The sequence below is a fragment of the Microcaecilia unicolor genome, chromosome 13 (assembly GCF_901765095.1).
Source record: "Microcaecilia unicolor chromosome 13, aMicUni1.1, whole genome shotgun sequence".
Classification (NCBI taxonomy): Eukaryota; Metazoa; Chordata; class Amphibia; order Gymnophiona; family Siphonopidae; genus Microcaecilia; species Microcaecilia unicolor.
The window spans coordinates 318,159-345,639 of record NC_044043.1 but is presented as its reverse complement, the minus strand read 5'-3'; the positions used below and the strand labels follow the sequence as shown (position 1 = coordinate 345,639).

At 42.8% G+C, this 27,481-nt stretch overlaps 1 protein-coding gene across 1 annotated transcript in view; it reads left to right on the top strand.

The window, feature by feature from the left end:
* The window catches only part of PITPNM3 (PITPNM family member 3), a 724,998-nt gene that overhangs the window by 458,387 nt on the left and 239,130 nt on the right, over positions 1-27,481 (top strand). Inside the window, exon 4 of the mRNA XM_030185997.1 lies at positions 4,822-4,898. Coding sequence (XP_030041857.1) covers positions 4,822-4,898 — 77 coding nt within the window. The remainder of the gene's footprint in view (positions 1-4,821; positions 4,899-27,481) is intronic.

Below are 27,481 nucleotides of genomic sequence, written 5' to 3'. Positions count from 1 at the left end.
GGAATGCACTGCCACTCAACTAAAAACAATTTACAAACGGACTAACTTTCGTAAATCCCTGAAGACCTATCTCTTCAACAAGGCATACCACAATGAGCAATAACTGAAACTGTAACACATCTCACCACTCCATCTTATATTCTTATGTTCTCTTTCTATAACTGCCTGCTTAATTTCCATTATGTCAACCATGCTCTCTATGGAACACCAATTGTATCTTTTACTCTGGAATGGCGAATGCTATGATGGAACATTGTAAGCCACATTGAGCCTGCAAATAGGTGGGAAAATGTGGGATACAAATGCAATAAATAAATAAATAAATAAATTTGTATTGGCTTCCCATTAGGGCCAGGATTGTACTCAAACTCTGTGCTCTCATATTTCAGATTTTGTATGGTATTGCCCCATTGCCCCTTGTTACTTTGCCTTCTCGCAATTCAATCTTTGCTGCAAATGACTACCTGCATCTTCATTTTCCTACCTGTAAGAAAGTAGTTTATAAATCTACATATTCAGCTACTTTTTCATACCAAGGTACTAAATGGTGGAATTCCTTGCCAAAAAATATATCCCGGCGCTTAATTTCCCCCTTCTATTCTTCCCATTATGCTTTATTATGGATTTCATTATATATTACAATTCTTTCCTTATTGATAGGTGTGGGTTTATGTATTTTGTTTTTCTCTCTCTTGAGCTGATCATGGCTTAGTGCTGCTTTGAACCAGTAAGCCATGATCAGATCAAGAGAGAGAAAAAAAATTTCTCAATGCTTTCTCTGTCGAAGCACAGCCCTTGAAAAAGCCTACAAGCGAAACGGATGGGGCCACCGTCGGGCAACAGATAAGTGTTCGACTTTACTTTATCTCTGTAAAGCTGCTTTATAGCACTTCATGAGAATCAGTGAAGGTTTTTATGAACCAAATAAACTTCGAAGTTAGCATTGATATTGTCAATATATTTTAAAAAATCTTTTTTGTAAAAAAGAGCAAAATTGTTAAAATCTTTTTGGAAATAAAAGTTAAAATAATTCTTTCCAAGCAAGGTTTTTATGACCAGTGATGAACACCACGCCCCCAGTTAAAGCCGCCAAAAACTGAAAGTAAGCAGTCGGGCGTTTTGAGGTCTTTTCCTTGCTTTTTAGAAATATTTTGTTAAAATCAAACATCATATTTCCATATAAATTTTATTGGATTCCTCTTTATGTTTGGTGACCTTGTATCTTGGAGTCCCTCTACTATTGTTTACTTAAGTTTTTATAAATTGCCACCCTACAAATTCAGTCTCACATTTATATCTGTTCCAAAGATGGAAGGAGATTTTGGATTTAACGTAATGCTTAGACTTTCCCTCTGATGTTCAGTCCATGGCTTGTGAAGCTGCTGGCAGCTGCAGTCTGAATTAAACCTGGATATTCTTTGAATTAGTCACCTTATTCTCTAACTCCTCTTACTCTCTTACCTATCTATATGTTTCATTTGCTTTACCCTTACCTGTCACTTAAAATGTTCTAATATGTATTGTGTTGACACTGTAAGTAGTAACTATGCCATACTTTGTATTGTAATTTGAATATTCTTACTGCTGTAATTGTCTATTGCTCATGTTTGATTTATTCTTACCGTACACCGCATTGAGTGAATTCCTTCAAAAAGGCAGTAAATACATCCTAATTAATACAATTTTCAAAGCTGGGTTTAATCAGTCACTGGTATTCAATATCCAGGTCATCTGCAGCTGTGAATGATTATCCGGGTGCTGGCTGATAGTCGGACCAGTGCCTGATAACCAAGCAGATAACGTTGGGGCAGCCTTTTTGCTAACCTTACTTTATCTGGGCTCTTACCTGTTTAGTGGACTGAAATTGTCGCTGACTGGGTAAGTCCTTACTTTACCCTGACCCTACCTACGGACCATCCAGATACTGCTGCAGTGGCCATAGCTGAATAAGACCTCTTTGTTTCACAAAGCTTATTCTTATACAACCTTGGATGTGATATCCAGACAGAGCTCTCATATTATTCTGTGTTACGTTGTTAATTTTCTGGCAGATATTTAGTGCTATTTAACTGGTCGGAAACACTGTTGACCAGTTAAATACTATTCCAGCTAACTGTAAATATTCAGCAGATAGATACCTTTGATTCTGAGCTATTCAGGTGAGCACCTCCAAATGAGTGAATAGTAAGCCACCACGAATACTCGTTAGAGGACTTGTCATTTAATTCCCATCCCTTTTGCTTTCATGGTAATAGAAAGCAAGATTTTTTTGGTTGAGTCTGTAGAATTAATTCTCTCCCTATTTTTTTCTCATATAGCATAGCAATTGCTAATTATGCAAAATCTGCCTGGAGAACACACCCTTGAATTCTGAAACATACTGGTGAAAAAAAGGTTGACGTTCTTTTCCTGAGAATTCTGGGTTAATGAAGTCATAGTTTTGCCATTTTTGTAGCAGAATCAGTTGCCTAGTTTGAAAAGCCTTTAATCAGCAAGTAACAAGACATTCATTAGAGCTGCATGGAGTTTTAGGATTTTTCACATGGTACTCTATGTATAAAATTTAATGGATCAGCATGCAGATCTTAAAAGGCTGGGTTACATCATAATGTTCTACTTGCTAAGATACGTTCACAATGGGTAAACTGGGTAAGTGGAGGAGTGGCCTAGTGGTTAGGGTGGTGGACTGGTGTGGGGAACTGAGGAACTGAGTTTGAGTCCCACTTCAGGCACAGGCAGCTCCTTGCGACTCTGGGCAAGTCACTTAACCCTCCATTGCCCCATGTAAGCTGCATTGAGCCTACCATGAGTGGGAAAGCGCGGGGTACAAATGTAACAAAAATAAAATAAATACTATTGGAGATTCTACATGGAATGTTGCTACTATTGGAGAGTCTACATGGAATGTTGCTATTCCACTAGCAACATTCCATGTAGAAGGCTGCGCAGGCTTCTGTTTCCATGTAGAAGCCTGCGCGGCCACATTGGTGATCTGCAAGGGCCGACTTCTACATGGAATGTTGTAACATTCCATGTAGAATCTCGAATAGTAGCAACAGTGGAGGAGTGGCCTAGTGGTTAGGGTGGTGGACTTTGGTCCTGGGGAACTGAGTTCGATTCCCACTTCAGGCACAGGCAGCTCCTTGTGACTCTGGGCAAGTCACTTAACCCTCCATTGCCCCAGGTACAAATAAGTACCTGTATACAATATGTAAGCTGCATTGAGCCTGCCATGAGTGGGAAAGCGCAGGGTACAAATGTAACAAAAAAAACCCCAAGAGACAGCAGCACTACAACGTTAGTCACACTTTTAAGCCAACATGCCTCAATCCTGTTCTGGGTGGCATTTAAGTATCTAAGCCCTTTCACTATTCAATTTCTAACTTATCCGGTTGTCTAGATATTTTGAGAAACACACAGACGTTCAATTAATTTAAGAGTACGGAATAGTTCTCAGATAAGAGTGGGTTTTGGGTTGCCCCACTGATCCTATGTGGATCGTTAGTGATGAGTGCACCCTAGCCAGTCTGGATTTTAGGCTATCTATAATGAATATTCATGATATATATTTGCATAAATTGGGTCTAAAAACATATAGATGTGTGGAATCTCTACTACATGATCATCATGGATAGCATGATAACCAAGCATGTGAGATTAGTTCTGAGGATTGGTTTGAAAGCTATTGGTCTAGTTTCTTCTCTCACTACTATCACTGTGGTTTCTAAATCCAATTTTTGAGTTAACCCAAATGATCCAATTGTCAGGGCATCCAAATTATACAAATGAATCTGGTTCTTAGATCAAAATGAATACAACCATATTCTAAAAGATCACTGAAGATATCCTGCAAATCAGACCTGACTGTGGGACTCATTTTTGAAAGAGGAAAACATCTAAAAAGTGGCATGAAGCAGCATTTGGATCTTTTCTCACAGAAACGTCCAAATCAGTATTTTTGAAACCTATTTTTAGATGTTTTTCAATGAAGTCTGTCAGAAGTGCGTTCAAATCTCAAGGGGATATGTTGGGGGGTGTCACTGTCCCCCTCCCACCCCCAAAAATGTGAATAAACAAATGACTTAACTAGCCTCTTTGACAGCTGCAGATGTCAGGTCTATTAGAGCAGCATGCAGGTCCCTGAAATAGTGTAGTGGTTAGTGCAGTACACAGTTGGGGACCAAGGTCCCTATCTCCCTCTACCTGTCACACTTGTGGTGGAAACTGTGACCCCTTCCAAGGTCACCAAATTCCTACTGTATCCACAGGTAGCCCCGTTCACTCATAAGGGCTATTGTAGTGGGGGACAGTGGATTTGGGGTGGGTTTTGGAGGACTGGGAACAAGATAAGGGAGCAAAGGTGAGATGTGTACCTGGGAACATTTATATGAAGTGCACAGAAGTGCCCTCTAGGGTGCCCCATTGCTCTTCTGGGATGTCTGAGGGACCATTCTGCTAAAAATGCTGGTTCCTCCTACATCCCAATGGCACGAATCTCTATTCGTTTTTGATTTTTCAAAAATGGACCAAAAAACAAAACATCTAAATCACAAAACCTCGTTCAAAACAGTATTTTAGAAAAAAAATAGACATTTTTATTTTTTGAAAATGACCTTCTTTCCTATTTAGATTTTGGATGTTTGGTGCAAAATGTCCAAAATCGGACTAGGATGTCATATCGAAAATGACCCTCCATGTTTGAGAACCATCAAGTTACTCATACCTTAAAATAAAATAAAGCTAACTTTTCTATAATTTTCCCTGAATCTACTGCACTGCTCAAACTCTGACCTATTAACATGATTCTCCTTTTTTTTACAGGTGAGTTATACAGAGTTCCTCTAAGGAAGCAGAGATGCCCCAGACAAAGCAGCATTGAGATTCATGAGGACAATGAGGTGAGAAGTTTTGTAAAAAAATAAAAATAAGGTTGACAATGTCTTGAGATCCTATTTCAAATTAATTGAAATATTTCAGAAGAGTTTTTTAATGAACAATATGTTCAAATTTTTTTGTAGACATTAAAGAGTAAAAAGTAAGGAGTACATTATGCTGACCTAGTTCCTAGTGAGAATTGAAGAAAGAAGTGTGTAAGGGAGTCAGTTTGACTGGTGGTTGATAAGGAGATAAAGGGGACACTTAGACCAAGGCTATAGCAGAAAAACTGAATACATTCTTTGCTCTGGACTTTACTGAGGGAGATGTCAGGGCGATACTTATGCTGGAAATACTTTTTTATGGCTGTGATTCAGAGGAACTGAAATGTATCGTAACTAACCTGGAAAATGGAGCAAACTTACAAACTAAAGAGTAACAGATCAGCAGGACCAGATGGTATACAGTCCAGAGTTCTGAAAGAACTCAAAAATGAAACCTCAGAACTATCAATAAAATTAGCTTTCAGTAGCTAATGGTTGGAGGGTGGACAATGTAATTTCAATCTGTAGGAAGGTAAAAAGTGCATATGTACCATGTGCAACAATGGCACGTTCCCCTTTACTTCATTCATAGATTCTGGTAGGTCTGTGTGGATAACTTGGTGGGAAGCTATTTAGCAAAGTGTCTCTTGATAGGGTGATAGGGCTGTATGATTGAGCACAGGTTCTCTATAGGATGTGTGTTTATCTGCTGTAGTATGTCGATTTGTGTCTATGTGGATAGTGAACCTATATGTCTGTGGTGTTGTGTGTGGAATGTATGGGGGCATGGGATTGTATGTTTTCAGGAATTTTGTTTCTGGTTATAGGCATATAGGTTTTCCCTTCCAGTCCCTTTCGACTGTCTCCCTGTCCTCCTCTGTAGTACTCACCCTTTCCTTTCCATACCAGTTAACCTTGCACAAAGCTGTGGGTACAAAGCACATTTAAACAAATGGTGGTAAGGCTAATTCACTATTCTACACAGATGCACAGATGTGTGCAGGAGAGTGCAAGTCTAAGCACAATGCCAGGGCTCTAATGCAAAGTCAGAGAAGACGTAGAAGACTTCACATCACCCTGTGCTCCTAAGGGTCCTGACCCCAAAGATGGCTCCCATCCCCCGATATCCAAAATCTGAATTCCATAGATACCCTCCCCTCCTAGTCACTCAAATTAAAAAAGTCCCTGGTGTACCCTGACTTCCCCTCCTGTGGACCCTGCCCCCACTCACTTCTACCTCCATGCTACCAACGTGAAAAATAGTGATCCTCTGTGGTTCATGCTAGGGTGCACCACACAGGGTCACTCTGCCAAATAAGGGATTTTTTTTTCTTGTTTGGCAGACGCTAGGCATGGGGGTGAGGGGTTGCAGGGAGGGTCTGTGTCCACGAGACCATCAGTGGCTTTTTAGTTTGTGTGATGGGGAGGGGATGGGAGGTTGGGGTCCACTAGACTACAATGAATGCTATGTTTTGAGTGTCAGGGGTGAGGAGATTAGGGGATTGGGGGAGTCATCTCTGGGGTCATGGGAAGAGATTCCATGGGATGGGGGTCCACTAGATCATGCAGGATTTTGGGGGGGGGGGAGGGGTTGTATGGGAGGAGAAAGGGGATCCAGGAATCCAGCAGTTAATTTTTTCTAATGTCTCCCTTCCTGTTGGCGTGTGAGCCAATCCCCACTCATACACTGACAGGAAGGCAGACACTTGCGCAGCAAATGGCTGCATTTCCCGCAGCAGGGGGTGCTGTTTTTTTTTCTGACAGTGCACACTTTTTAAACATGGCAGTAATTTTCATGCTATATACTTAGTGAATTGGGGAGCTACGATTTCGCATTAGAAAGTTTTGTGTTAAGTGTCAACACAGCTCTAATGCAAACTTACTGCATTGACTCCTTGAGAAGCAATCTTTTCTACACTTTCACAAAAGTGAAGAAGTTTACAATCTGATTTATGTATGCAACAACTCTGAAACTTTCTCCAGGGGATCTACAATAATTTGATGGCCAATTCTGTTAAGGCCCAGCGGTCAGTCTCTTTTCAGTTCAGTTTTCCGAGTCTGTGGAAAGTGCTACAGTGTGAATTCAGGGACATATGATAATTGACTTTGCTGAAAGACAGAGATAAAACTTTTTTTAAAGGCAACTGAGCTAGAATGTTGTAACAGCAGGAAGGTCTGCTGAGAAGATAAAAGGCCTCATTTCTAAGGCAGAAGGCACAGATGAAACTTCATTTGACATGCATTACTAAGCACACCAGAATACTAACGCTCACTCAGTCTAAAAGTGAACATCTTAGTAGTAAATTAAAATAAATTGTACAGTCTATACCGTATGGATAACTTAAGCTGCCATTTTTGGCAGCCAGTTTTCACTGATTTTCGGCCATTCTCATTAATGTCAGAAGCAAGATCTTTGATCCATTTTAGGCATTCCATTTTTGACATATTCAGCTGGGTCAGTTGGATGATTGCTCATTGCTTAGAGTGTCCACATCCTGGCACAGCATCAGTACAGATAACCCTCCCACTTCATTATAACCGCCAATTCTACCTGTGTCCCTGTGCAGATCTGTATTTCCTCAAACTTCAGCCAAGACGAAAGATCAGATACCAATTTTTTTTCTGAATATCAAATGGATTTTCTGAATTTTTTCATTCAAAGTCTAAGCAATTGTAGACCCTGCCTTTGATTGGACTAACTTTATATATTTGCAACTTTCTTTTGAGAACTAATGTACCTTCGTCGGTTCAGTGCAAATTGAGCTAATAGGCCTGGCCCAAGCGTACCTGATGCTTTTGACAAACTTGCAGCTGGGAGCCCCCCCCCCCCCCCCAGGGCAGTTCGAGGCCCTTGTCTGCCCTGTAGTCCAGGATCTGCCCTTCCTTTCTCTCCTCCCCCAAAGGTGGCCGGTATTTCCATTCCTTTCCCTACCCTCCTAGATGACCACCATCCCCCTTCTCAAATCCCTCCCAGGTTGGCAATATGTTCATTCCCCTCCCTAAGCTCCCCCCAGGTGGCTACCATCCTGTCTTTCTTTCCGTACTCTCCCCAAGGGTCCAGCATCCTCCTTTCCACTCCCTCCCTTCCCATCATCTTCACCCCTTTCCCTACCCCTGTCTAGGATCTACCCTGCCACTGCACTACCTCTTGACCCAAGTTGCAATCAAATTTTGCACCAGTGTGTGACCTGTAAACACAGGCCCCTGCTCAAATACCGCAGCATCTTGCCCTTCTCAACACCAGAGTTCCTGTTGGGAAGCGGGCAGGATGTGACACCACTTGAGCACAGGCCTATATTTAATGGCTGTGTTCCTGCAATGAGTCTGATTGCAACTTTGTCCCAGGTCTGGGAAGAGGTAAGGCGGCGGTGGGGGAGGGGGATGCTGTATATGGGACAAGAGAGGGGGCAAGAAGGGGAGATGGCAGCTGCCTCCAAATACTTACCATGTTGGTAAGATAAACAATTGTTCATTCTCATCTTAGAACCTTTGTTATGTACCTTATGACAGGAAAAAGAGGTGGCAGGATTACAGAGGGCTCCCACAATTTTGAAAACCTTGGATTTTGCTGATAATATTTTATTAATATTGACTTATCCACAGAGTATCGTGGCCATGGCTATTGAACTTATAGAAAAGTATGGGTCCTTGGCAGGGTTTAGCTTAAATTTTAGTAAATCATTACCTCTGCCAGCTGTCCTGGCAGTACGGGACCATTGGGAGGATAGATTTAAATATTTAGGAGTGCTGATTCTGTCAAACTTACCTACCTTATATGATTTAAACATTGTTGAGATCCACTGAGGTTAAATTAGATCTTCAGCGAGCTTATCCACTGTCATTGATAGGACATACTCATTTTTAATATGTTATTAATACCATGTTGGTTGTACATTTTTCACATGTTGTCACTGTAGCTCAAAGTTAAGGAAGAAACACATTTACATAAACAGATACTGACTTATTTGTGGCAAGGGAAGCAGACACACCTCTCTTTGAAAATCATTTTTTCTCCGAAAGACAAAGGAGGCATGGGCCTTTTAAATTTGAGATATCTGACCATTGGATGTGATATGAGGCAAATCAATGACTGGTTCAGGGGTACCTCCAACTTTTCTTGAAATTGTTTTATTATATTACTACTACTACTACTACTACTATTTAGCATTTCTATAGCGCTACAAGGCGTACGCAGCGCTGCACAAACATAGAAGAAAGATGGTCCCTTCTCAAAGAGCTTACAATCTAATAGACAAAAAATAAAGTAATCAAATCAATTAATATGTACAGGAAGGAGGAGAGGAGGGTAGGTGGAGGCAAGTGGTTACGAGTCAAAAGCAATGTTAAAGAGGTGGGCTTTCAGTCTAGATTTAAAGGTGGCCAAGGATGGGGCAAGACGTAGGGGCTCAGGAAGTTTATTCCAGGCGTAGGGTGCAGCGAGACAGAAGGCGCGAAGTCTGGAGTTGGCAGTAGTGGAGAAAGGAACAGATAAGAAGGATTTATCCATGGAGCGGAGTGCACGGGAAGGGGTGTAGGGAAGGACGAGTGTGGAGAGATACTGGGGAGCAGCAGAGTGAGTACATTTATAGGTTAGTAGAAGAAGTTTGAACAGGATACGAAAACGGATAGGGAGCCAGTGAAGCGACTTGAGGAGAGGGGTAGTATGAGTAAAGCGACCCTGGCGGAAGACGAGACGGGCAGCAGAGTTTTGAACCGACTGGAGAGGGGAGAGGTGACTAAGTGGGAGGCCAGCAAGAAGCAGATTGCAGTAGTCCAAACGAGAGGTGACAAGGGTGTGGATGAGGGTTTTGGTAGAGTGCTCAGAAAGAAAGGGGCGGATTTTACGGATGTTGTAAAGAAAGAAACAACAGGTCTTGGCGATCTGCTGGATATGAGCAGAGAAGGAGAGAGAAGAGTCAAAGATGACCTCAAGGTTTTGAACTGAGGAGACAGGGAGAATGAGAGAGCCATCAACAGAAACAGAAAACGGGGGGAGTGGGGAGGTGGGTTTGGGGGGAAAAATGAGACGCTCGGTTTTGGTCATGTTTAATTTCAGGTGGTGTTGAGACATCCAGACAGCAATGTCAGACAAGCACGCTGAAACTTTGGTTTGGATGCAAGGTGAGATATCAGGGGTAGAAAGGTAGATTTGGGAGTCATCAGCATAGAAATGGTAGGAAAAGCCATGGGATGAGATTAATGAACCAAGGGAAGAAGTGTAGATAGAAAAGAGGAGGGGACCAAGCATAGGCGGTCGGTGGCCCAACTGTTTGGGGAGGCTAAAGGGGGCGGGTTAGGGGTGGGGCCAGGGGTGGAGCTTAAATCCATAATTGTCTGATAACACAGAAAAAAAATAAAAATAAGTCACAATTAATACCTTTTATTAAATTTAGATATTAGATATGTATCATATGTCAAAGAATAAAGTGGTTGCTCAAAGCATATACTAACCACAATCGCTCAACTGCAAAACACTATGCACAACTTTGTGCAAAAACACACTCAGAACCTTACTGTACCATAAATATTACACTAGGCAGAACTTAATACACCAGTATACCACCCATACGGAAAATGCAGACCGTCAACAATATGAAACAAGGGATCATAATATCACAACTAGCCGTTCAGCCCATAAAAACGGGCTAGTATAGGAGGGGGGGATTGAAAGGCCCTCCCACCCCGCCGCCGAGTTTGCCGCTGCTGCTCCCCCTCCGAGTTTGTCCCCCCCCCCCCCCGGAGCCGCCGCTGCCACCCACCTTCCACCCGGTCGGGCCCTCGCTCCGCTATTGAAACAGCGAGGGCACGCAGCACACAGCTCTGCTGAGCTGCCGTGGCCTTCCTTCTTCTCTGCCTGTGTCCCGCCCTCATGTGAAGTAACATCGTCGAGGGCGGGACATAGGCAGAGAAGAAGAAGGAAGGCCGACGGCAGCTCAGCAGAACTGTGTGCTACGTGCCCTCGCTGTTTCAATAGCGGAGCGAGGGCCCGACCGGGTGGAAGGTGGGTGGTGGCGGTGACTCCGGATGGGGGGAGCGTTAGCGACGGCGGTGTCCCTCGCAAATGCGCAGTAGAGACCCTCTCCGTTCCGCCCTCGTCATCACGTATTGACGCGGGGGTGGGGCAGAGAGGATCTCTACTGCGCATTTGCAAGTGAGTATGACACTCGCCATTTATATATATTCTCATGTACAGCCACAAAACACCCTAATTCATGTTTAATGTGAGATAAAATGCCATAAATAAGTAAAATAAATATAAACTTTTAATGTTGACCACCTGATTCTCAAAGTGGACATATTCCAAACACTATAATGAAAATAAAATTATCTTTTCTACCTTTGTTGTCTGGTGACTTTGTTTTTCTGATCATGCTAGCCCAGTATCTGATTCTGCTGCTTTCTGTCCTCTTAACTCCATTTCCAGGGCTTCCTTTCCATTTATTTCTTTACTTTCCGCCTTTCTTCTTCATTTCTTGCTCTATATCCTAAGTAAAAGCTGGGTCCTCCGCAGACTTGACTGTCCAGTGGATCCAGCTTCTGCCTATTTTCTCCATCCATGTGCAGTTTTTCTTCTCTTTTCCTTTTCCCTAATCTCCGTCCTCTCTCTTCCCTCCCCTCTCCTCTATGTCCAGCAATTTCTCCTCTCTCCCTGGGCCCAGTCCTCCCATCCATGTCCATCCATGCTCCTCTCTCCCCTGCCCCCCTCCATTCACCCATATTCAGCAATTCCCCTCTTTCTCTGAGCCCTGCCATCCCATCCATGCTCCTCTCTCCCCTGGCCCCCTCCATTCACCCATATTCAGCAATTCCCCTCTTTCCCTGAGCCCTGCCATCCCATTCATCTCATTCTCTCCCCTGCCCCAACTGCCCACCCTCTTCTCCCCCCAAGATCCCTTTACTTTTTTTTCTTTCAAATTTACCGTCAGTCCGGCAGTGCAGCGACAGACAGCGTCAGTGAAAGCGCTCCCAGTAAAAGCGCTTCTCTTCGCTCAGTGCCCCGCCTTCTTCTGATGTCATGATGTCATGACATCATGACATCAGAAGAAGGCGGGGCACTGAGCGAAGAGAAGCGCTTTTACTGGGAGCGCTTTCACTGACGCTGTCTGTCGCTGCACTGCCGGACTGACGGTAAATTTTTAAAAAAGGAAACGGATCTTGGGGGAAAGAGGGCGGGCAGTTGGGACGAGCGTCGTCATCAGGATCCGATCTTCGGCCCCAAGCTTCCGATACCGGGCGCCTATGGGACAAAGAAGAGAACCCTGAGGTACGCCGACAGGCAGAGGGATAGAAGTAGAAGAGGATCCACCAGAGTGAACACTGAAGGTGCAGAGGGAGAGGTAGGAAGAGAACCAGGAAAGGATAGAGCCCTGGAATCCAAGTGAGGACAGGGTATCCAGGAGTATGCTGTGATCGACAGTGTCAAAAGCAGCGGAAAGATCAAGAAGAATGAGGATGGAATAGAGACCTCTGGATTTAGCCAGTAATAGGTCATTGGAGACTTTAGTAAGTGCAGTTTCGGTTGAGTGGAGAGGGCGAAAACCAGATTGTAGTGGGTCAAGAATAGCATGTGAGGAGAGAAAATCAAGGCAGCGATGGTGAACAGCACGTTCAAGTAATTTGGAGAGAAAAGGGAGTTTAGGTTACTGATGGTATGTTGCCTATTAACTACTGTTTCAACTTAAATAATGCACATAACCCTCTCACTAATCTACTATTGAATTACATAGGAGGAAAAGACTTCAGATGCTTAACCTTTCATTGTTAGTGCTCTGATTGACTTTATAGGGTTAATGCCTTCAATATCCCACATAGAACTTTTTTGCTCGTGCTGTGGATAGCAGGCTACTTTGTCACTAGTCAAAAACCTCCAAATTATTATATAAAGAACATTTTAGTGCTTATCTACATGATATTAAATTGAGGTCCCCTTCCTGTGTGGCTCATCTTGTGTTATATAAACCTTTAAGGCTGGTCTGGAAGTGGGTCTGTAAATTTCACCGCCATAATATACAAATGATTCCACTGTTAACTATTAGAAATAATGGTGCCTTTCCTCCAGATAGTGACTCGCCTGCTTTCCTAACTTGGGAGGCTAAGGGCATCTAATGTCTGTTTTATGTCCTTTCAGTTGTGGGATGGTTGAAGTCTTTTGCTGCCCTTTGAGAGGAGTTTAAGCTATCCCAACAAGAGGTATAAGCTTATCTACAACTTTGACTTTATTTATTTATTATTTAGCTACCAATAGAAATCAAACAAAATAAAACATGGAAAAGAAAATAAGATGATACCTTTTTTATTGGACCTAATACATTTCTTGATTAGCTTTCGAAGGTTGCCCTTCTTCGTTGCTATGATAGCCTCTGATCATTTTCATACGGACAAATATGGAACTGCTTTCAACAGCTTATACCTTAAATTCACAATGGAAGGTCCCTCTGAAATTTCATGATAAACATCTTCAGGATCACACTTCTAATTTGGATTATAAGAAGATATAGGCTTGGTCGGCAGACCTTGGAGTGCCAGTAAAGGAGTGGTTTGCTGCTGATCTAAAGGTACTTCGTTCTCATACAGATAATGTATCATTTTGAGAGATGCAATATAAATTCACTATGCATCTATATATTTCTCCCAGGAGGGTGTGCTTGTTGAAATTATGACCCAAAGCTGGTTGACCTAGATGGGGACACTGGGAGGTAACTTTGGGACACGTGTTCTGGACTTGTCCTGTTAAAACTTTACAGCAGCATGTGTTGCGCTTCATCTCCAATATTTGGAAAGTTCTGACTTATTCAACTCCTCGTTTGCTATTTGGAGTCCTTGCTAAACCCCAACCATCGAGAAAGGGTTTTTTTTTTGTCTTTCTTCATGGGTTTATTTTGCTATTTCTGAAAGTGATCTTGTTACATTGGCTTTCTTCAGATGCACCTTCAGAACAGCTATGGTGCTCCCAAATGATTGTGATTCTTTCTCTGGAACTTCGTATGATCCAAGATTTAATTTTTCAGCGAGGTGTGGCCTTTCAAGCCATCTGGGAACCCTTTTGGAACACAATCCAGCGGCATGCAGTCGAACTTTAAATGGTTGATTTCATACTGCATAGGGGCACCTAATACGGAAGGTGAGGATAGTGGGGTTTGGGGTTTAGTTGGGGGGAGGGGATTGGTAGGGCGATTAAGTTTGTAAAAGAGCATTATTTCATAACTTGGTTTTACGTTTTTTTTTTGTGTTTTGTATTGTGACTTACTATTCATGTGTATTTATCTGAAGTGCTCAATAAAAATTTCCTTACCCATAGTCAATGTGGAAATCTTGAAAACCCAACTGGGTTGTGGCACTGGATATACATAAATTACTGTAAATGCTGTACTCAGGGTTTTAAAGCAACACCAACTTCAGAATTCAGGTATTAGGGGGTCTGTTTTTAGGGGGGTGTTGGAATATTGGCATTAGAACCAGTGGTGTAGTCAGACAGCCAGTTTTAGGTGGGCCTGAACCCACAGTGAGTGGGCATGAAAATGTTTTTCTTCTTTCCTCCTTTTGCAAGCCAGCATCTCTCCCTCTCTCTTCTACTCCTTATGCAATCCACAAACCGGCATCTTCTCCCCCTTCCCCCCCCACCCCACCCATTTACCTTTTAAATCTTTATTTCCGGAGGTCACTGACAGCAGTGATTCAATCAAGCTGCTTGTGTCGGTCCACAGCCTTCCCCCTGATGCAACTTCCTGTTTCTGAATAGGTAGGACAGTGTCAGGGGGGAAGGTTCTGAGGCCAGCGCAAGCAGTATATGTGATCAACATCTCACTGCTGTTTACCTCTGGAAGTGAAGTTTTAAAGGTACACCAGAGGGGGGGAGGGGCTGAGATGAGACTGTGAGAGATGCTGGATCCCTCAATGGAGGATGGAAAGGGAGAGAGACATGCCGGGAGTCTTGCTGGTGGGACATGGGGCATGGGGATCCCCATCAGCCATAGCAATGGCATTCCACTGCTATGTGGCCGAAGCCCAAAGAGGCTGGGCCCAGGCCCCTCTCTGGAACGTTTGACAGGGTAACTGATGCTGCAGAGGTTGTTTTCAGAGAATATATTTTCTGAAGCCACTTAAAACTCCCCTGTCAAAACCGAGTAACACATTTTTCTTTACTATTGTTTTCTTACTCATTGTTCTCCTTGAAGTGGATGAAAAGTGCAAAACTACACTTTTCAGTAATGATTCCTCAATTCCAGGGTGGTATAACATTACAAGGGAGAAAATTACTGTCCATCCTTGACACCCTCACTTGTGTCTAGCTTCAGAAAAATGCAAGTTCTGTCAAGATGAATAATTGTGCGGATACTGGTTTCAAAAAGTGATTTTCAGTAATGATGTTCTTCCGACTCAAGAGCTGATTGTATAACATTTTGAGGGAAAGAACGGTTATCTTTGAAAGCCTCATTTTGTTCAGCTTCAGAAAAACAACTTGCGTCAGGATGTTAACGTGGTTGGTGTTATCACAGGCTGAGCCTATGGATGCTTTGAGGTTGCCTGCAAACTACTGCTAGTTAGCTCCCCCCCCCCCCCCCCCCAACAAACGCTTATTTATTTACATTGAAACTCTGTTTAGTGTACGGCGGCGGCAGCTAAGAAAGCAAATAGAATGTTAGGTATTATTAGGAAAGGAATGGAAAACAAGAATAAGGACGTTATAATGCCTTTGTATCGTTCCATGGTACGACCACATTTTGAATATTGTGTTCAATTTTGGTCACCGCATCACAAAAAAAGATGTAGTGGAATTAAAAAAGGTGCAGAGAAGGGCGACGAAAATGTTAAAGGGGATGGGATGACTTCCCTATGAGGAAAGGCTAAAGTGGCTAGAGCTGTTCACACAGCGGAGGGGCAGGGCCGCCGAGAGGGGGGGGGCAGGGGGGGACAAAATTCCCCTGGCCCGGGCCTCCAAGGGGGGCCTGGCGCCACAGTCCCCTCCACCCGCCTACCACCGGGCCGGGCCCCCCTGAATTCAAATCATAGCACCTCACCTCAACCTCGCTCCGTGTGAAAGAAGCATAGCAGCGGCAGTCTGCAGATTGCCTCCCTTCGGGCGTTTCCTCCCTGTGTCCCGCCCTCGTCTGACGTAACTTGCGCGAGGGTGGGACACAAGGAGGGAAGACCCGAAGGGAGGCAATCTGCAGACTGCCGCTGCTATGCTTCTTTCACACGGAGCAAGGTCGAGGTGAGGTGCTATGATTTGAATTCAGGGGGGCCCGGCCCAGTGGTGGACGGAGAGGGGCGGCGATGATGACGACCTCAGGGAGGGGCGGGGGTGGCCTTGCCCTGGGCCTGGCCCAGTCTCTCAGCGGCCCTGCTGAGGGGAGATATGACAGCAGTCTATAAAATGAGTGGAGTGGAATGGGTAGCTGTGAATCGATTGTTTACTCTTTACAAAATTATTAGGACTAGGGGGCATGCACTGAAGCGACAAAGTAGTAAATTTAAAACAAATTGGAGAAAAGCTTTCTTCACTCAATGTGTAATTAAACTCTGGAATTCGTTGCCAGAGAATAAAGTAAAAGCAGTTAGCAGGGTTTAAAAAAGGTCTGGATGGCTTCCTAAAGGATAATTCCATAAACCATTATTAAAATGGACTTGGGGAAAATCCACTGCTTATTTCTAGGATAAGCAGCATAAAATGTATTGTACTTTTTTGGGATCTTGCCAGGTACTTTGTGACCTTGATTGGCCACTGTTGGAAACAGGATGTTGGGCTTGATGGACTTTCAGTCTGTCCCAGTATGGCAATACTTATGTACTTAAGTGTATAGGTTGCTCTTCTAACATAAACTCCTGTTGACTTACAATAAAACATATATACAGTAACAATACCCGAATCATCAGATTTCTTGAAATCATCTATACTATCACAATTCTATTATGACATCACCAAACCAGGTGATTTTTCAGCAATACCAATCAGTGGTGAGTGGGTGGGGCACAGATGTACGCGTGGGAAGTACAACATATAATAATTTACGCATCTTCATGCAAACACGTTCTCTGCCACTTCTGCTAGTTTTCTATAAAGAAAAGGAGGTGCCTTCACTTACAGACCCCTCCGATTTCTCCTGGCCCAACCATGGCCAGCATAGGTTACCATAGCAGGCGAGAATCTCAAAGCCCTGCTATTGGAAAACATCCAGGAGCTTTGGCTTTTCCCAGTGTTTAGCCAACACTGTGCATAGGAGCACCTGTAAGTTTTTCAACAGGTGCATGGGGGCCATCGGGACTTTCGGGGAAAACAGTGGCAGGGAGCAGAGTGGCATGCTCCTGCTGCTCTCAGCAGGAGCAGATACTGGTGGCAGTGGAAGATGCTGGCAGCAGTCCAGAGAGCGGAGGAGAGGCCAGGGCAGATTCTCCGGAGGGAAGGAAGAGAGTGTAGATGAAGAGAAAAAGGGAGAGGAAGGAGCAAGTGGTGGTGGGGAGGAGAGGGAGTTATACTTTTCATTTTAAATCCGCCTGAATTTTAAATGGGGGCATCTAGCAGGAAGGTGCCGATGTTAGTGTTCTTTTATAAACATGCATAGGTGCTCATTTTCAAAATATATAAATGTCTCAAAATGCCCCCTCAGGGGGCATGTTGGGGAGGGTAGGAGGCATCTTTTGGGTGGTAATAGGGAGGACCAAACAGGAAGAAACTTCCAAGTCTTAGATTTAGAACATCCTAAGTTTCAATCACATTCACATCCCAGGGTAAAAAAAGAAAAGGGGGTTCTGATTTGATCGGCTGACCACTACAGGAATTACGGCATGATCCCTCCTCAGTTCCCCAGTGGTTTCTGTCCCCTCCCTCTCCCTTGCAGGCCTTCGGACCACAGCAGGAGCCAGTATCAGGAGTAGCCTAGTGGTTAGTTCAGTGGACTTTAAGCCAAGGGACCTCAGTTCAAGTCCCACTTTAATTCTTTCTTTCTTTTTGTTTTTAGTTGTGAGCCCTTCAACAGCAGAAATATACCTACTGTACCTAAATACATAAGATACCTGTAAGCTGAAGGCTATTAAAGCGGTGTACATGTCGTGTACAGTAGGTATTTTTCTGTTCTTGGAGAGCTCACAATTACAAGATGGGATTTGAACCTGGGTCTCTTGATGAAAGTCCTTTGCTCTGCCTGGATGTCTGTGTGGCCATGTTTCTCAAAATAATGCCAGACAGATGTCCCTATCCCGGTTTTTTTGCTGTTCGTAACTTAAGATGTTTCATTTTGGAAATGGCAGCGGAACTGTTTGATCAGCGCTGAATCTGCTAACGCAGGATAAGTAGTCACTAGGTATGTGGTAGACAAGTTTATGCCCTATATAAATATTTAGTTTCTTTAATAAAGTGTGGACACTAGTTGTTTGGAGGTTTTGGTCCCGATTGGCAAGTGATTGATGATATGCAGTAGGCTCAAGGGTTTGGAATAACTGACTGCTACAGGAGACCTAGCAGCCTAGCCACTGATATCAATCTGATGCCCCCAGTGGAGGAGTAGCCTAGTGGTCAGTGCAGTGGACTTTGATCCTGGGGAACTGAGTTCAATTCCCACTGCAGCTCCTTGTGACTCTGGGCAAGTCACTTAACCCTCCATTGCCCCTGGTACAAAATAAGTACCTGAATAAATGTAAACCGCTTTGAATGTAGTTGCAAAAAACCACAGAAAGGCGGTATATCAAGTCCCATTTCCCTTTCCCCCTTTCCCTTATGACATCACAATATCAGAAGTGAGCCAAGTATCAGGCAATCAAGCCATTGTGACATCACTGATGAGGTTGGCTCTTATTGGTGGAATGAGTGGAGGAGTAGCCCAGTGGTTAGTGCAGTGGACTTTGATCCTGGGGAACTGTATTGGGCAATCAAGCCATTGTGACATCACTGATGAGGTTGGCTCTTATTGGTGGAATGAGTGGAGGAGTAGCCTAGTGGTTAGTGCAGTGGACTTTGATCTTGGGGAACTGGGTTCAATTCCCACTGCAGTTCCTTGTGACTCTGGGCAAGTCACTTAACCCTCCATTACCCCTGGTACAAAATAAGTACCTGAATATATGTAAACCGCTTTGAATGTAGTTGCAAAAACCTTAGAAAGGTGGTATATCAAGTCCCATTTCCCTTTCCCCCTTTCCCTTATGACATCACAATATCAGAAGTGAGCCAAGTATCAGGCAATCAAGCCATTGTGACATCACTGATGAGGTTGGCTCTTATTGGTGGAATGAGTGGAGGAGTAGCCCAGTGGTTAGTGCAGTGGACTTTGATCCTGGGGAACTGTATTGGGCAATCAAGCCATTGTGACATCACTGATGAGGTTGGCTCTTATTGGTGGAATCAGTGGAGGAGTAGCCTAGTGGTTAGTGCAGCGGACTTTGATCCTGGGCAACTGAGTTTGATTCCCACTGCAGCTCCATGTGACTCTGGGCAAGTCACTTAACCCTCCATTGCCCCTGGTACAAAATAAGTACCTGAATATATGTAAACCGCTTTGAATGTAGTTGCAAAAACCTTAGAAAGGTGGTATATCAAGTCCCATTTCCCTTTCCCATTCTTCCTCCTTTTCTTTCTCTCAACATCATAAGTTCTTTTGTTCCCTTTGTATCTATGATTGTTTGTGAGGAACATTAGTTTATATTTTGTGTTGAAGATGTTTTCCCCTGTTTTCTTTACTGATGATGTCTTCCAAAGAAGACAGCAGGAAGATTGCTTTAACACAGGATCCATTGTCTAATATCACCCAAAACCATTTACATCAGAAAACACAAGCCTAATCAATAAGAGATCTTCAGCAATGCATTGCCATTTTTACCATTCAAGGAAGGAGAGCAATTAAAAAAAAAAAAAAAACAAGGATCACATTTTAATGCTCCACACACCCTTATTAAAAGCCCTTCACATTTATCTGGAAGATCAACTTACCGTTGCACAAAAGAAAGATGGCCATGAAAAATCATCACCCCTCCCCTTCTTTCCCACCATGATGATGATGATATCGCTTGGGGCAGTGCAGTGTCCATCTCCTGATGGCCAAGATTTCTGTAAGAAAAAGACAGTCCAAGGCCCTGTCCTTCAATAACTCCTCTAAAATATGCCAACTATTAAATATTGACCTAACATTCACTCATAAAGCATTAAAGACCACCTACACTTTGCCTGTAGATTTATATCCTGCATTTTCCAAATCTGAGCTCAAGGTGAATTACATTTGGGTGCATAAGTTATTTCCCTGCCCAGATAGGCTTACAGTCCAAACTGTACTTAAGGTAATGGGGGGAGGGGGGGTGTAGAAGTAACTTGCCCAAGGTTGCAGAGTGTGTCAGTGGAAGAAGCGGGGTTTGAGCCCTGGCTTCCATCATCTGGCACCTGTTTCTCTCACCTCTAAGCTGCTCCACCTTTAACATTGTGTGTGTATATAGGTAAAACTGCAAATTGGTCAGAAGCTTTTCAAAGCCGAACTCTGTCCCAGCTCCTTTTCGTTTGGAAACCGTATTTATTTATTTATTTATTTATTTATTGCATTTGTATCCCACATTTTCCCACCTATTAAAATGCCACAAATTGTATTTTTTTGCAGTTAGAAAAAAAACTTCCATATGCAGAAACATATAGTAACTTTTTGTATAGAAAGATTTGTTACCTGAACCCTCTTGAAGTGGCTTGTATAAATGTTCAGTCCCATAAGGTTCTTCAGGTGCTAAAAATAATATAGATTTATATTAGTTTCTCGGAAACCTAACAGCAATCAATACAGGAGCTGATGGCTGGAAGCATATTTCTGGCATCTAGGCTAAGTGGCAATCTTCCCAGAAGGAAATGAAAGAGCCAAAATGATATTAGCACTGTCCATTTGCAATAAACTGTAATAGAGGGTTAAAGGTTGTCCAAGGAATCTGCAGCAGAGCTGAAATGTGAGCATGAAGCCTAGGTTTAGCTATTTTACCCACTGGATTACACTTCCTTTGGCTGATGGCCAATATTCCCTCTTATTTTTGATCTGTGTGCAATTTTGTTTCTAATAAACGAGTTCACATTTGTGCATTACAACAAGCCATACTGGGTCAGACCAATGGTCCATCTAGCCCAGTATTCTGTTTTCCAAACAGTGGCCAAGCCAGGTCACATGTACCTGGCAGAAACCCAATTAGCAGCAACATTCCATGCTACCAATGGCAGACTATGGACTTTTCCTCCAGGAATTTGTCCAAACCTTTTTTAAACCCAGATACACTAATTGCTGTTATCAAATCCTCTGGCAAAGAGTTCCAGAGCTTAACTATTCTTTGACTAAAAAATATTTCCTCCTATTTGTTTTAAAAGTATTTCCACGAAACTTCCTTGAGTGTCCCCTAGTCTTTGTACTTTTGAAACGAGTAAAAAATCAATTTGCTTCTACTCATTCTACACCACTCAGGATTTTGTAGACCTCAATCATATCTCCTCTCATCTTTCTCTTTTCCAAACTGAACAGCCCTAATCTCTTTAGCCTTTCCTTCTATGAGAGGAGTTCCATCCCCATTATTATTTTGTCGCTTTTCTGTGAACCTTTTCTAATTCTGCTATATCTTTTTTGAGATACGGCGACCAGAACTGAATGCACATCACTCTTTTTATCAACAAGTACTTCATTCTCCTTATCTGGTAAGTCCTACTGTATCACTGGGGGTGGCAGGAATTAAACACAGTTCCCTTTTTTTATCTATAGTTCCTGCTGCTAAGGACAGACAGGTTTAACTCAGTCACTTTTAGGATTCTACTTACAGTTCTGAAGTTAATAACTTTGCAGCTCAGGGACACTGAGCTCATAAGTATGTAAGTATTCCCATACTTGGACAGACTGAAGGTCCATCAAGCCCAGCATCCTGTTTCCAACAGTGGCCAATCCAGGTCACAAGTACCGGCAAGAACCCAAAAAAGTACAATATATTTTATGCTGCTTATCCTAGAAATATCAAATATCAAATATCAATGGCAATGCTCTACTATATCGTCTGCAATACTGAATACATAGCTAGTAGAGATAAACTAGGGAGTGAAATACAACGTTTGTTGTCAGGGAAAGTCTCATACAGTCACTGGGGTAATACTTGACACCATAACAGGTGAACCCCTGTTTAGTGACGCTTATAATCATAGACTGACCCCCTCCTACCTGAATGAATGCAGAAGCTGTTAGACTGAGCATGTTAGACTGAAGCCGATACACGATCCTGAGCATTAGTATCCCTTGAAAAAGCGGTGTGGAGCGAAACAGGCACCTGTCGGGATCACTCGTTCAGGACTACAGGCTAAACAGGAAGACTTGTGAATCGGAGAAGAGCGTCATTACAGATAAGTGTGGTTTAGCAATTAAACAGGCGTTATAAGCTCAGCCACTGTATTGCTACATCACCTAACACCTAGACTCATAGGGGAGTATTGACAAACGTTAAGACTTAATCATTAGAAAAATCTAAAAATCAAGAAAGATAGATTTTCATAAAAATTTCAAAAATTGGTAGGAGGGGGTCAGTCTATGATTATAAGCGTCACTAAACAAGGGTTCACCTGTATTGGTGTCAGGTATCACCCCAGTGACGGTATGAGACTTTCCCTGACAACCAACGTTGTATTTCACTCCCTAGTTTATCTCTACTAGCTATGTATTGAGTATCCTAGAAATAAGCAGTGGATTTTCCCCAAGTCCATTTTAATTTGGTCCATGGATTTTTCCTTTATGAAGCCATCCAAACCTTTTTAAACCCCGCTAAGCTGACTGCTTTTACTACATTCTGTGGCAATGAATTCCAGAGCTTAAATGCACATTGAAGAAAAACTTTCTCTGATTCATTTTAAATTTACTACTTTTGTAGCTTCATTTTGTTCCCCCTAGTTCTAGTATTTTTGGAAAGAGTAAACAAACGATTCACGTCTACCCATTCCACTCCACTCATTATTTTATAGACCTCTATTATATCTCTACTCAGCCATCTTTTCTCCAAGCTGAAGAGCCCTAGCCACTTTAATCTTTCCTCATAAGGAAATTGTCCCATCCCCTTTTTTCATTTCTCTGCTTTTGTGATCCACTTTGCTGTGCTGGGATCCTCAGGAATCCTATAGATATGACAGATGTTATCCTTCAGCTTTTAGACTTTCCAGAATAATAGGATATATGTCATTTTCTGGAAGTTGGATTAAATTCACATGATGTAATAAATTGTGTTCCGGACTGGCCGGATTCTGCCCTCTCATAAAATTTGGGATTGTTATACCACATGGATCGCACAACCAGATACTTCTTTATTATTCACCTTGGCAAATTCGCCTTTTTCATCACAGCCCTAAGTGGGTGGGCAGGATTTTCTGTTGTGGTTTTCTGTTGAGGGGGTTCTGTGGGGGGTAGCGGGAACTTATAAGTCTAAAGAAGGTGCCCTTGTACTTATTTTCTCTGGGTGACAACTGATTGATGTTGCTGCATTTCTTACTTTGTTTTTTTATAACACTGTAAACAAACTTTGGGGGGAAAAAAACAATGGAATATATGGTCAGGGCACCTTGCTGGAATATATAATTATAGCCTAATTTCTCCTTCTCCTAAATGTGAGCAGAAGAAATGTAAAGGGATCCCCAAACCCTCTGGCACCCAATAGATCTGCAACTTAAGCAGTTCTGGTTTCTGTGTGCTTCAGCCTCATTTCTTATGCCATAGGTTTGCTAGCCTGGGTGGTATAACAGGGAGGGTTCTATTGTTTGGACCGATATTGCTGAATTGGCTTGAAGGCTTTCTGCTGGAGGTATGGCCAGGGAGGATCTGGAACCAGAAGTGTAGCCAGGTTTTGTCATCAGGGGGAGCAGATTGTTTGTAAAATAGGCACCGGTTCAAGGCTGAAGGGACAATCCACATAGGTACCGTTTCATTCGAAATCCATTTTGGGGGATCAACTGCTCCCATTGCACCCCTCCCCCCCCCCCCCCCCCCCCAAATCTTTGCCTCTGTCTGGATCCTAAAACACGGTTTTGGTATGGAGCTTTCTCAACATAACAAAAAAAGAAAAAAGGTGGCAAACTTTAAAGATATAAATTGCAAACCTGTTTGCCAAACAACTGGGACTCTTATATAAAGCCTACATACTCCTCAGATACATAACTAATGTGAATACAAAAAACTTCAAGCCCAAGTTCTCAAAATAGCTAAAGTAGCTGTGTAAGGTGCTCAGGTTCGTAGCATGCGAGCGCGGACCCTGGAGCAATTGTGAGCCCTTGAGCTGCTGACAGGGAGCGGCAGCAGCAGGCAAAACTCACCAACCAACACTGGGCTAGCACACCGGCAAAGGCAAGGACTGCAGACGTGGACAAGCGAGCCGGAACACACGGACTGGAACGTACCGGACTGGAACTCGCGGGACTGAAACACACGGGACTGGAACCCACAGGACTGGAACCCACCGGACTGGAACACACTGGACTGGACCTAGGCTTCACCTACACTTAGCTGCCGTTCCCCGGGGGTTAAGCCCCAGGGTGCAGGCAGCCGGCAGGGCTTGGAGGAAAACTGGAACTAGCAGGTAGGAACACCCGAGAACTCACGCTAGGAGGGACACTAAACAAGCCAGACCACAACAGGGTTCAGGATAGGAATCAGGATACAGGATTTCCAAATAGACCGGACTGGAAGGAAACTGAAAGCAAGCAGGGCAGACACAAGCAGGAGGGGTACTGAAGCTGAAGCCAACCAGCCCCAACAGAGGAAATACAGATACCATACAGGGAGAAAGACTTTAAGACAAGTTTGACTAACCAGGGTGGGACAGAAGCCCAAGGAAACAGGGAACCAGGATACAGCAGTGCCCACAGGCACCCAGACAAAAAGCAAGGTAGAAGTGCTAACTGCACAAGGGGTTCAAGGTTCTCAGACAGGAGGGAAATGAAACCAACAGCAGCCAGGATTCAGAAGTGCCCACAGGCACCTAGACAAAAACAGGGCTGCAGTGCTAACTGCACAAGGGGTTCAGGGTTACACAGACAGGAAGGAAAGGGAGCCAACAGAATAGGATTCCAAATACAAACAAACAAGGAATGCAAACTAGGAACAATACCTATGAAGCAAGACAAGGCAGAGGTGGTCACTGCACCAACACTGACCTGGACCTTTGGTGTTTGCAAAGGCCCCGAATGGAAGAACACCACTTCCTTATCAAGGGCCTGACTGATGATGTCACAGCTACAGGATTCTGGCAGAAAGCATACTGAAGCACAGAGAGGCTCAACACACACAGGTGCAGTATAGTGGAGTAATTAGAGCCATGCTGGAAGCAGCCAGCATACAGAGGCAGAGCTAACTCAGGAAGGACAGACAAAAGCCAGCTCAGAAGCTGACCCCCAGAAATAAGGTAAGTCTGAGAGGGGTCACGACCACAATCGTGACAAGCTGAATGCTTTGAGAGATCTTTAAACTTGGTCCGTTTATCATCGGTTTAAAATTTTCCACCAAAAGAGAGGTCTGAAACAAGTATATCAAAAAGAGAAAAAGAGTACCACATAACAAAAACTCCCTTAAAAATATCAAACAATTATACTTAAATTTCACTTGCTGACATCAATCAATAAAAAAAAAAAGAATGGAGAAAAACCTCCGTGTGAACTAAAATCCCTATCTACAAAAAAATATACACAGTCAGTCATAAACAAAATGGAGTCATCTGAAACTCTTCAGTCATCAATATCAAACAGTTCTACTTATCTGGCACTTGCTGCATCAGAGTTGGTCCACTATTCCACACATGGGGTCATCACTTAAAGTTCCATCGCCCATAAATCTTCACAACATAAACTCACATTCAAAACTTGTCTCCTATTGCTGATAGCTGCTTCAGGAGAATGCAAATCACTCTCAAAATTTCAAACCACACAGGATGGCGGCTAGCTATATTTATAATATGCAAATGGCACAATATGTTCAATCAAAAATCCAGTGTAGCTCTGATGTAACTCCGTCATTGATGACACATGATCATAGAAGCAAAAAATGTTTAATATGTTCCATTCAACTGTAATATTTAAACCATTAGGTTCCACAGTATTTAGAATACATATCCATCGTTTTTCTTGCTGTCTATACTGTGGCCAAGTGTCTCACCTATGTGTAGATATATTCAATTTGTTAATCACCATACAACGCAATAATTCAATCATGGCCACACTGCAGGCAATGATGTACCCAAGGTGCTTCGAGTTTTGCAGTCTTTATAGGGTGTTGATGTTCAGTCATACAGGTTTTAATTAAATGAGAAGTTTGACCTGTTTATACTAGATCACATGGATAAGTTTGATATATATATATACCAAATCATTTAGATAACATTCCTAGATTTGCAAATTGAAGAAAATTTTAAATCAAATGTCTGACCCATCTTCAAATACAGATCCTTCCAGTGTCGACGTTCAAGTGACATCAGGACAGAAAATAGCTACCTCAACTTCAGGAAGAAGCTAAAAACCTTTCTCTTCCCAAAGACTGCTTCATAATAATCCATCATGACTTCTACTTTCTAGTATCATCCATTATCCTTTCCTTTAATGTTTTTAGTCTCGTGCATTACACCAGTGGTCTCATACCTCACACTAACACTATCTGCTTTTGTCTCACCTAGAATGTAAGCCACACTGAACCCTGGAAAGAAATGTTAAGTAGTAGTATACGAGAATTGGATTGGATTGAATTGAATTGAAGTAGAACATTGGTCACATTTATGTCTATGTTTACTAAGGTGCACTATAGGCGCGTTAGTGTTTTTAACGTGCATAAATGGTTTACACGCGTTAAACGCTCATTATTGTTAAACTGCCTCATTATTGTAGTATATGGATATATATTTTTACATTTTTAGTATCAGTCTATCGATGTTTGATTCATTTTGTGTTTGCTATATATTACGTCATTTTGAGCTGCTGCTGCTACCCCCCCCCCCCCCTTTTTTTTCCTGTTTATCCTTTTTATCTCCAGAGCACAACGATACGTAGAAAGCAGAAAGTTGGGACAGTTCTTAATTTTTTCTCTTTTTTTTTTTGTTTGTGTTATACCAATTTTTATAGTCTTGTAGTAGCATCCTTTTTTACACATTTTTATATATTTAATTAGAGAGAGAGAGTGAGTGAGTGAGTTCTTTTGGACATTTCCAGTTCCGTTAAGATCACCAGTGATGTTCACTCCAGTCATTCTTTTCATTCTTTATTTTCAATTTATGCGTATGACGTCATTGGTGACTTTTTAAATTTTGTTCTACCAGAAGATTGGAGGGTGGCCAATGTAACGCCGATATTTAAAAAAGGTTCCAGAGGAGACCCTGGAAATTATAGACCAGTGAGTCTGACGTCAGTGCCGGGCAAAATGGTAGAGACTATTATCAAGAACAAAATTACAGAGCACATTCAAAAGCATGGACTAATGGGACAAAGTCAACATGTATTTAGTGAAGGGAAGTCTTGCCTCACCAGTCTGCAGCCCTTTCCTAATTATGGTCTTGTATTTCTGGAAATTTTAGTTCCTGTTTCCTGACTGGCCCAGCAGGGACCACCTCAGGGCAGGCTT